This window comes from Passer montanus, unplaced genomic scaffold, assembly GCF_014805655.1.
Source record: "Passer montanus isolate IOZ18808 unplaced genomic scaffold, ASM1480565v1 scaffold8, whole genome shotgun sequence".
NCBI lineage: Eukaryota > Metazoa > Chordata > Aves > Passeriformes > Passeridae > Passer > Passer montanus.
In genome coordinates this window covers 6,568,248-6,579,813 of record NW_024373256.1, presented here as the reverse complement: position 1 = coordinate 6,579,813, position 11,566 = coordinate 6,568,248, and the positions used below count along the sequence as shown (strand labels likewise).

General features: G+C 43.4%; 1 protein-coding gene across 1 annotated transcript; it reads right to left on the bottom strand.

Moving 5' to 3' along the window:
- Positions 1–1,034: 1,034 nt before the first annotated feature.
- Positions 1,035–10,921, bottom strand: TMEM130 (transmembrane protein 130). The gene is made up of 8 exons (XM_039732276.1): positions 10,777–10,921; positions 8,207–8,497; positions 6,615–6,783; positions 6,054–6,223; positions 5,309–5,393; positions 3,439–3,641; positions 2,355–2,467; positions 1,035–1,611 (listed from the first exon to the last, which is right to left on the bottom strand). Exons 1-8 carry the CDS (start codon positions 10,859–10,861, stop codon positions 1,435–1,437), a joined length of 1,293 nt encoding a protein of 430 aa, XP_039588210.1. The 5' UTR covers positions 10,862–10,921; the 3' UTR covers positions 1,035–1,434.
- Positions 10,922–11,566: the final 645 nt, after the last annotated feature.

Sequence of the window (11,566 nt, the reverse complement as noted above, 5' to 3'; positions counted from 1 at the left end):
CACAGTAGCTTCTTTGCTAAAGAGAGGCACATTCTTTGCAGTAACTGAATATGGCTGAAGATAAGAGTTTGATACCAGTGCACTGAGAAAGAATACAAAGAACACTACTCTCAATCAAAGGGCTTGCTTAGAAATACCATTTCTCAGGAAGAAAAGCTGAAAGAAGTTCTGCTTTGGAAGGAACCTTTTGACAAAAGGGGGTTTATAAGTTTTGGGTTTATAGGTTTTGGATTTGTTATCTTACATGATCCTATTCTATTTTAAATGTATCAAGTTAATTAAGGGTCATGTAATTTCTTTCACAGAGCAACTAAAGCTCTGGGCTCCTCTGAGGAAGCATAAAAGTTGAACATGTGAGATGAGTACCCCAGAAACCTCATGATAAATCCCCACATTAAGACAATTATCTTCTAATCATTTGAGATACTGTGAAAAACCTTAAGCCCACAATACCTGTAACATATGCTTTAAACAGAGGTGGGGAGGGTGTGTCACATTTTTAAAAAAGTGGACACAAAGGCACTTCTGTTTAAAAGCCTCTGGGGTACTCTGAAATGCCAGTGGGCAAATCCTGGCTGAGCAGGAAGCTGATAGTAGATGATAGTCTGCATGGAGTTTATACAGCCTGGAACATTGATTAGGAATTTCAATTAAATATGTTTTGCTGAGCAGCTTTGAGCTACTAGTTGTTGCATTTTTTGGAAGAGGACCTTTGATGGCTAATTGGGGAGTAATATGAAGTATAAAAGAAACATGAATAGCCTCAAAAAAAAAAAAGCTAGTTATACAAATTAGAGTGGTATTCTATTTTAGAAAGTGGTGGGCATGTGGAGGTTGATGCAGCACCAAAATACTGCTAGCAGGTGAGCATGTCACTACCACTGCAGTCTGACAGAAGTCCATTAGCTTCAAAAGGGGTCTTTTAAGACAGGAAAAAGGACAACATAATTAGGTCGTCTGATTCATTGGAAACACCTCTGTTTTCAACATGGACACATCAGTTCCTTGATAGAAGAAATACACATTAAACAGTATTTTGGGTGACTTCCATTTCCAGTAATGCTGTTGTACATAGGAAAGGAGGTATGTTTGTCTTAGACATTTTCTTCTTTGGAACAGAGAACAGAAGGAACAGAGAAATTACAAGAGGTAGTGAATTTAGCAAACCTGCACATAAAACAATCTTTCATAAGAATAAAATGCTGCATTTACAGCTGTAAATGTACACACCCGTATAAGTTAAAAATACAAAGCCACTTTTACTGTGTTTCTTGTTCTTTTTAAGTTCAGAAAATGAAGTACTCAAGTGCTGGAGTTAAAGTGGTGAACCTCATTGCATTGGCAAAACCAAACCATTCATGCAGCACCAGGCTTTTGACTTAGCCTAAGTGAGAAAGTTAGACAGTTAGTGCAACCAAAGTGCAATTGTGTTCTTCACAGTGTGTACATTTTGACTGGCTTGTAAAGTGAATGTAGAAGTTCATGACTCTCCCAGGCAGCTTCTTTTGATGGTTGAAGAAAACATGATCTGCAACATACTGAGCCACAGCCTGGCTTGGAATGGTTAGACCGGTGTTCATCAGACAGTGGAGAAAAGTCAAAGTCAGCTACCTGGGAAAGAAACATCAAAAAGATAATTTTTAGTTCAGCTCCCACTGGCTCAAATCCAGTAAGAGCACATTGGGCTGCAAATGGCACTTGGTCCTCAACCATTTTCACTCAGTCACTAACTTCAAATAGGCTTCTGATTTATACCTGCTGTGCACATGGCTTACAGACAGTGTCTCCAGAGGTATATAATTTATATTGTGGCACAGTGTAAAGGGTATTAGGTACTTTCCAAAGTACCATGAAAGCTACTTTTGATTTAAGAACTCATGCTTATCACAAACACCTTTTGTAGCAAGTGAAAGTATATTAGGGATGGCAGTGAGCTGGGGAGATGAAGGCCACATACAAGGAGTAGGCAACAATTTAGGGCTGCTTTGGGTTTATTTTTTATTATCCTGTATCCTCTTGCACCGTCTCCTTACTTTCTTTCATGTAACTACTCTGAGGCAGATCCTCTGGAATGGATACTTCAATGCAAGCATCTCCTTGGGAATATTAAAAAACTGCCCATTATTATTCTGGCAATTCAGAGCTCTCTGCATTAAGCCAGAAGCATGGCTGTTTCTTCATTTGCCTACACTGCTTGGATTTTATTTTTTTTGTGGAACAAATCACAATTACCAGGGAAATTCTCCCTCCCACTCTGTTTGTCTGGGGATTAAAGAACCTTTCATATCAGATACCTTTCATGGCTGAAAGCTACCTAATTACTATCCCAGCTCAGTGTAAGAGTAACTGAATACCTCCACGAGATCTTTTTGTTGTGTGTGACTTCGAAAAGTTGCGTACAGCACCAGTATTAGCATCACTGAAACCAGAGCAGTGCAGAGCAGGACAAAGAAAGCTGGGTGGATTCCTAGGAAAAAGCACAAGGACACATTTCTGGAGTGACACAATACCCCAGAAAAAGGCAACAGTGAGAAGGAAACAATAAAGAAATTTTAGGAATATTTTTAGAAAAAAGAAAGAATGTGTTTAAGGAATAAACTTTTCAGCTCTGATCACTCCAGGTGTTTCTGAAATCTCAGGAGTGGGAGAAGGGTTTGTAAGGGTTTTTCCCTTTATGCCCTCTTTTGCATTGAAGAGCCTAGAAACCTCTACCCAGTTACATATGGCAGCCCTGACTCCCCAGGGTGTTTGTGGTACCCCAAGATGGTGGGAAGGACTCTCACCTCCCCAGCAGCCAAGAGCCTCCAGCACAGAGGATTCAGCCCTGCATGCACACCGGTGCCTTCTGGAGTGAGCTGCCCTGTGTGTACACAGCTGGCTCACAGTGACATGGTGTGACCACTCTGTGTCACAGCCTGGCTGTGCCCCATCCTCTTCACCTGGCCACCTAACCACTCTCCCAGGTGGTTTAGGGACCACACATGGGGGAGCCAGCTGGGGTCACTGGCAGGAGGGACAGAGGCTTGTCATGAAATGGAGGCCTAGAAAAATCTACCCTCAAAATTCCATAATTAAACTAAGCAAAAAGAATTGAGACTGTTTAATTAAGGTAGTGTTTCAGATGCATATATTTTCCTAGTTATCCTCTCTAACTACAAAGCTGGACTATTTAAACTGAAAAATATTTCATCTAAGTAATACAGCCTTCCCAGTGTACTTAGTAGCTTCAAGACACTCTTGGGACTGAGGGTTCAGCAGAACACAAGAAGCTCAGAGCAATTGCAGCAGGCACATTATAAATTCTCATTTCCCTTTTTACTCCTCTCATTTTAGGGATCTACACCACATTCCTGAAACCTCATCTGCAGGCTGGTTAATCCACGCTTGTTCCTGACCTGTTTGGGACTCTACGTGCTGCTCAGACTCCCTGCCCCTCACCTGCTGGCCGCACTTTGATCCCGTGGTAGGTCTGCAGCATTGTCACGCCGTTCTCCACCCTGACACTGAGGCAATAGTGCCCCGCGTCCCTGAAGGTGTGGCTGAGGTTGTAGCAGGAGCCACTGATCTCCACCAGATGGCATTTGTCACCTTCAAGTGGAATGCACTCGGATTTTATAAGCCAGCATAATGCCAGTGGTGGGCTGAAACGACAAGAGCAAAAAGACAAAAAAAAAAGGTGAAAACTCTGCACAAAATTTCAGCAAAGAGCTTGGTTAAAATAGCAGAATAATTTTGAAACTAATGAAGTTAATTTAAATACAAATAAAGAAATAACCAACTGCACTGTTTTTGGTTTATAGCACATGCCAAATGAAAAAGTTCTTTGTGATGCTTCTATAAAGGCAGGTCTTTCAGCTGAGAGCTGAATACCTGCAAGGGTCATCAGTGGGCCCCTGTGTGTAGAAAACTCCATAGTCCTTCCAATAAAGTCCTATCCAATAAAGATAAAAGGAATCTTTTTTCCTGCACTTCCAATGGAAGATAGTTTTTTCTTTGTCCTTCTCACACAGAGATCACTGTCTGTACCACTGAAGCACACCCAAGACTGTTTTAATTAAAACACCCTACACATGAACCTGGAAAGAATACAAGATGAGCTCTGTGCAAAGGACTAGTAGCTGGAAAATGTAAGTAAATTTCAAGGATCACAGCATTCCCTTACAATAACCAAAGGGTTTTTATTTGCTGTCTAGCAATTTAGTGCACTTCATGGCCATGTGGCTTCTCACCACCTCTAATTGAAGCCTTTTATTTACCCTTCCAGATCCCTGTTTCAACTGATTCTGCTTGAACTCACCTCATGCACTACAGACTTTGATTCTGACAACAGACAGAGCTTTTCTTTACCCTATTTGATTAGTTTTTTGTTTCTTATCTTATTACAACATTCTTGCTAAAGAAAGCATCATGTTTATGTGTTTAGCTCATTTTCCAGCTTTGTTTTTGATAACCCATCTCTTTGTCACTGCATCTCTATCTTAAACTCCTCTTGCATCAGCCCCAGTCCTGTGACTAGGAGGTCACCCAGCCTGCTCTTTGTGATCTCAGGTTTGCCTGTCATAGTTTTTGGCTGTTCCCTTTTACTGGGATGCCATCTCCAGTTCCCATTCCTGCCAATATGCCTTTTACTTTCTGAATGCAAACTGTGCTGCTTTGTCTGTTGGGACTGTTTATGCCTTTGCTAAATGACTCTGTTTGGGTGCTGCTCACTCCAAAACTCCAATGTGCTCTAATGCTGCAACTTGAGGGAGCTTGTGCTAGGATTGAGGTGCTCACAGCCCTCCTATTTTTCTGTGATCCTTGCTGCATGGGGCTTCTGTGTCTTATTCATCTTGTGCAAATCTTAACTTTGCCAAAATCACTCCCCAAACCTATTAATCCCCAATGCCAGTCAGGCTTTGCTGCTGTGCAACAGGACTTGGAATATATTTCAATTTAATAACAGAGAAATTGGTGAAGGAGAAAAGTTCAGAAAGAAGCTTTCAGATGTATTTTCCCCCACTATTTCTCTGGCTACTTGCCTTTTAACTTTCCCTTTACAAAGATTTTTTTTTAAAAGGCATTTGCTTTACATAGGAGGATTCTACTTTTCTGTAAAGATGCAGGGTCTTTCAGGCTTTTAGATCTCATGGCATTTCACGTCAGGAAAGTGCAATATTCAACAGTATTTTTTAGGAGGAAGGAGGTGGTTTTGGTCTTTTAACAATAATTGTTCTGTGGGGTTCAACAGACCATTTTTCGGAAACACTGGGGAAAAACACTTAAAGAGACAATTTTGGGGGGGAAAGAAGTTGTGTTTGCTACTTACGTGCCATTGATATGAAGAGATAAATTCAAGTTTTCCATTACTTGAGTCTCTCTGGAGCCCACTATGTTAATACTTTTAACAGCATCTGAGAAGAAATGAAAAGCCAAGGATGTCACACTACACGTGTAAACTTGAGTCTCACTGGTTTCCCAGTGAAGGTTTGTTTCCACAGAACAGACTTGCAGGTTTGAGCTTCATCAGTCACACAAATAATACTATTTTTCTCACACCCCAAAAGGAAACCTACCACTAGAGATGTTGCAAGTTTCCTGACTTTTTGTCTGATCCCTTTTTATATGTATAATCAACTTTATTAATTATTTACATTTTTAATTCTGTGCTTATTTACTCTTGAAACTGATCAAATCAATGAGACTTTCCTAATGCTTGATTTAACTGATTTGTTTTTTAGGGATAGCTGGTGTAAATTGAACAAACAAATCCAGCATAAGTTACCATAAACACTTTGTTGTTTGAATTGTATGTAAGACTTTTATAAAAGACAGTAAAATTGTCTGCAGATTAAAAAGAAACTGAAGATTTTATCTGTTTCCACCGATTTTTCTGCCCTAGAAGAGGATGTAGTGGAAATACTTCTCTGAATGATGTTGACCAGTCCTTGCACGTGAAACAATGTTGAAGTTATGTTACCATGTCAAAGCTAGATTGTATCTGTACACACTGGATTGTATCTGTACATGTCGGGCTAGTTCTGCATGGGAGGTGCAAAATGCTTCATAATTACCCAAGAGCTCCAGAGCTGTGGTAAAATCACCAGTTTTCTGCATCATTTCTCTCTCGTGTATGATGCTTCCAGTCTGCTCCCATTCAGCTACGACCTTCAGGTGCACCGTGCGGTTCCCCATGGAGGAGCAGTTGCAGTAGACAAAGGGTTCCTTGGTAATCTGGTAAGCTCTGTGTGCAACACATGAACATTTAGCATCAAAACCGCCTTTTACCAAGTGCTTGCATATTTCTGGTTTAAAAAGGAACAAGTTCTAATGTATTTTCTTTACAGACAACGTTCCAGTGGCTGTGATTCTAATTGTACTTTATGTCCATATAAACGAGGATTTGTCTGTGGCATTACCAATAGAACTACAATTAGTGCAAGATCCAGAGTTAATCTCCACATTTTTAATTAAAGAAACTAAAGAGAATGCTAAAAGAATTCACAAAATTGATGAAAACAACATTTACAGCCTGCAGACTATTAGCTGATTTTATTGGGATTTTTTTCTAGATGAACATCTGCATCAGAACCATCCTGAATACTCATTAAAGCAAACAAAGTAACCACACCTACCCATCTCCAAAATCCCAGTTGTAGACAAATGATGCTGACTTGAAGTAATGACTTGGATCATGAAGAGAGAAAGAAATCCGGGTCACTGTGTCAGTGGAGGAGCTAGAACCATGTGTGGTAACTCTGCTGTCTTCTATCTGGGCTATGGTGAGGTTCCCCGTGATAAATTCTGAAGAATAAAAGAGGGGAAGGAAGAATGACAACATATGTGACAGAAGAATGACAGCATGTATGACAGCATATGTGACAGAAGAATGACAGCATGCTTCTACAGTATGCTCTGTGTATCAAAACATTCTTTCAGATGTACTGGGTAAGTCTTGCTGTGTCCCAGTCCAAGTGGTTAAGTGTATTTTACATCTATTACTCAGTGTTGTCATGCGTGTGAATGAGGCAGTGAAATGAAAATATTTATTGAGGGTTATACAATGGGTCATGATAAAATGTAATAGAACTAAGAGAAATAATCCTGGACTGATTGAGCTCAATATAAACTTTTACTATTTATTTTAAAATAACTGGTATCAATATCAAGCATCTAGTTAGAGTCAGGCAGGTACACATGCTCATCATGTCTGGGATGGTGGGTTTTGTTTGTTTTGTGGGGATTTTAATGTAGCTTTTTCCCCCCCCTTAGTTTCAGTTATTTCTACAGAAATTAAGATTTGACTACCGTGAATAACAGATGTGCTATATATTGTGAATACAGAAAGGGGGGATGTTTTTGTCAGTGAGATGTTTCTTGTTGGACAATGAGTGGCAAGGACTGATCTAAAAAAATCCTCTCTAACCTATGAACAAAGAGATATGATGAGACACCAGCTCATTATAAAATTAATGGGCTGTTGATTACCAGTAACAGACTCTTATCCTGTTAACAATTCATTAAATCTGGTTAACTTTTTTTTTAGTGATGCACAAATAATAATTGCAGTTACTGCTGGAATAGGGCTGTCAATCCCTGTATCAGAAATTTGGTTAACCAGTGCACACCAGTTGTTGATTTGTAAATAAAAAAGCATATTTATGGTTATGAATATTCCCAAAAAACTGAAGTTGCACTTAGCAACATTTAGAAGTGCAGCCATGATCCAGATCCAATTTCAGTACACTCAGACAGACCTTTAAAAGAAAATGTAATGCTCTGCTGTGCTGGTGGCCTAAGATTTGCTGTGTCATGCAACAGGGAAAAGCAGCAGATGACCATGCTGATGGTCATCCTAACTTTAGGTCTAGAAATGCTGAGAGGCAGTAGAAGAAGCATTGTTCTAGGAGTTTGGACACCACTGACCCATGCTGATGTATGAACTGCAGCTGCTGAAGCATCTGGTTTCCAGTACAGTTTCTCTAAGTGACAGAGGTAGGAAAACATGGGCAGCACCACACTTCCCTCCTGGGTGTAGAGAGACTAGAGCCTGGCTGTAAAGTAGTGATTGCACCATGCCCCCAAGCCCACCTTCAGCCACAGGGCTGCAAATCAAACTCTGTTGTCAGCAGCCATATTTGCACTGGCTTTCTCCCTGATGCTGCAGGGGCATATATTCTGAGTTCCTGGAGAGGCACAGGTTGTAAAGCCATTTTACCCATTTTACCTGTAATCTGGAGCACGGTGATGTTTCTTGCAATCGGCCGACACAACCAACAGTTTTTGTGAGTCACCCAGACAGACACAGGGAAAGTGCCAGGGAATTCACCAGTCACATTAATTATGGAATTAAACTGCTGCTCGGATTTCTCTATCAGAATCAGAGGAGCATAGACCCAGTTAAAGTGATACCAGTTTGATGTGACATTTTCGTTCTTCATTCTTAGCCTGGCTTGAACAGTAGCTTGAGCTCCCGTTGTGATGGGACCATTGTTGGTTATTTCCAGACTGTACAACTCTGTAGAAAGCAGAAGAAAATGAGTTGACCAAACCTTGCTGTATGGCATTTTAAATTTCATTTAGTTATTTACACACTTGAACTAGTCAGCTCTAGTTATATAACTTACAATGACACCTATCCCAGCAAAGAATTTACCACCATAATTTTTTATTGTTTAAATATTTGGAACAGAAACTGTTGCATATGTATATGAGTTCAAATAAATAGCAATAAACAACATCTCAGACTAATCTCTGTCCTAAAAAATATAAACTTTCAAACTCAGGTGAGATTTAATTCACTAGATTCCTTTGCCAGCTTTGTTGAAAAGTTTATCTAACTTTCCTCATAAGTAAACATAAAAAAACTCAGTAAAAACATTTTTTTTGCTATGGTCCATCTTAAATTTCCTTTTCCAGGGAAGGACCAGAAGTCCTAAGGCAAATAAAAGATGTACCATGCTGTGGTGGCAGCTCAGTTGCTGTCCAGAGGGACCTGGACAAGCTGAAAAAGTGGGCCCATGGGAACCTCATGGGGCTGAACAAGGCTGAGTGCAAGGTGCTGCAACTGCATTGGGGTAACCCCTGGTGTTCAGTACAGGCTGGGGGATGAAGGCATAGAGAAGGCCTTGGAGGTACTGGTGGATGAAAATGTGGATTTGAGCCAACAAAAAAAAACAGCCAGCAGGTTGAGAGAGGTGATGTTTCACAATGAGGGTGGTGAAACTCTGGCACAGGTTGCCCAGTATAAGCATTCATGGTCAGGTTGGACTGGGCTCTGAGCTACCTGATCTAGTTGAAGATGTCTCTGCTTTTAGCAGGGGGTTAAATTTGATGACCTTTAAAGGTCCTTTCTAACCCAAACCATGCTATGATTCTATGAGACATCAAGGCATGAGAGGTGCAGGACCTGTGATACTGAGCCAGCTCTGCTGCTCTGAATGACTCAACATTATCTTCTCTGCCATGTTTACTCCAATTACTTCAGATCTTCCAACTACTGCAATAGACAGTGTTGAGTTTTGTGGAAAGAATACATTAAATTAAAAAAAAAAATAGCAGTGCAGAAGCATTAAAGAATGTGCATGTGTTAAACAACAAAATCAACCCCCAAACCCAAAACAAAGGGAAATGCAAAATAGCTGTGGATTGGGGCAGAGCTGGGAGCAGGATCTGGGTGCTTGCCTCCAGCATGGAGCATGTTCCCTGTATCAGAGCTCTGCCTGGCTCTCCTCTCATCAGCAGTGCTGGGCAGAGCAGCAGAGCTGGGGGCTATAAGGCAGGTGCCTTTCCTTATCCCCTCTTTCAGCTGCCACCAGACTGCTACCAGGTACCTAAATCCCTGACCTTTAGAAAGTGCATTTCTCACTCATCCATGGCCTCTAATATGAAGGGAGCACTGGGGCTAGCTAACTCCTGTGCTGGCTTTTCTGCACCCATCATCTTGGGATGACATGAAAGAGATGGCATTTGTGCCTGCATTTTATTTTACAGATCACAGATGCTGAACAATTCTGAAGGCAGAAGAACGGTGAGAAATGAACTGTAACACTACTGCCTGAGAAAGAACTCCACTGTTCCCATTTCACAGCACAAGAAATGGCCCTGAGTTCAGTTTGCTGAGTTAAAAGAGAAATGCTTGTGATTTGATGAAATCTGGCAGAGGGAGGTTTCATGTCTCTAGAAGATTCAGGCTATGTTCCACTTAGTTTCAGCAGGATTCAGGAAAAAAAAATAGCTGACTACCTCATGCTTATCTAGCACTTCTCCTTGGAGGATATCGCGGTGCTTTACAAATCAGGGCCATATCATTCCAACAGCTGCAGCAGCTGGGTTCAGTGGCTAACCCAAGGTCACCCAGGGAGTGACCGGCACAGCAAAACACTCCATCCAGTTCAGGGATTTCTCCTGCCTTTCCGACCTCTCTCTGCAGAACGGAGCTCTGAGGGTGCCGCAGCGAGGGACAGCAGCTGCCCAGGTGCCCTGTGACCTGCGGCGCGGGGTCAGCGGGGGAAGCAGAAGCGCAGCTTTTGGGTCAGAAGTGCCAATCAGAACCCCGGCTTCCCGGGATGCGCCACCTTCACTGCAGGCACCAAGATCGCTGGAGAATAAAGTCTGGGGTGGTGGGTGCGTGCCCAGAGCTGCTTCCATCCCTTGTCACATCTATCGGGCTCGGGCAGGGAACCACTCCCATCCGTGATACATCTCACTCCTGCGGTCTGAGCCCTCGCCCGCAGCAGCCCGCACCCCTCGCCCTCTCCCCGGCGGCGATGCCAGCGCAGACCGGCGACCCCTTACCTGCGGCCGGGGAGCGAGCGTGGCCGAGCTGCAGCAGCAGCAGCAGCAGCAGCAGCAGCAGCAGCGCGCAGAGCAGCCGCCGCATGCTGGGGGCCGCGGGCCGGGCTCTGGGGCCGGCTCTCGGGGCGGGAGCGGCCGCGCTGCCCCGCGGCACTGCGGCTCCGTGTCCGCGCCCCCGGGACGCTCCCCCGCGCAGCGCCCAGCCCGCCTCTCCCGGGGGCAGTTCCTGCGGGATCGCGCTGCCAGCGCCACCGGGATGCGGAGCCGCCGGCGGTTTAAACAAACAGTCAATAAAAACCACAAATGCCTCCCGTCTGCCGAGAGCGTGGGGACATCCCGGAGCGTTTGGGAGGGGGTTTGTGCTGCTCTTTGGTTGCGGCAAGCACTTATAAAGTATTCCTGCGGTGGCGCGGGGATGGCTCTGCCGGGGGCAGCTCGGCTGCTGTTACCGGTCCCGCAGCGCTGCGAACGGCCCGTAACGGGTGCGCTGCTGGCAGCAAAACCGCCGGAATGTGGCTTTCTATCGTTCTCTATTTTTTGCTTTATTTTATTTTTTCCTATTTTGTTTTGTATATTTGGGTTTTCACTCGTTTACTTTCCTTTTTTTAGTTTTCTTAAGCTCAGCATTCGAGGCTCTTTCTCGCTCTCTCTTGCGGCAGATCAGTCTCTGCGCGCTTCGCTTCCGGTGGTGCCGCCGCTCCCCTGGGGCACCGGCGGGGCGGAGCGGGCCCTGCGCTGGCCGGAGGCACCGGTAACTCCTCTCCGGCTGTTACCGGCGGCCGCGGCGGCA

What these genes read in the sequence shown, in the direction of transcription:
- TMEM130 (XM_039732276.1), bottom strand. Translation starts at nt 10,861, where the DNA reads ATGCGGCGGCTGCTCTGCGCGCTGCTGCTGCTGCTGCTGCTGCTGCTG. An exon ending in CACAGCTCTGGAGCTCTTGG is followed by an intron (nt 5,394 to 6,053) that starts GTAATTATGAAG and finishes ATTTCTTCTCAG; the next exon opens with ATGCTGTTAAAAGTATTAAC. An exon ending in GATCAAAGTGCGGCCAGCAG is followed by an intron (nt 2,468 to 3,438) that starts GTGAGGGGCAGG and finishes GCTTTTTCCTAG; the next exon opens with GAATCCACCCAGCTTTCTTT.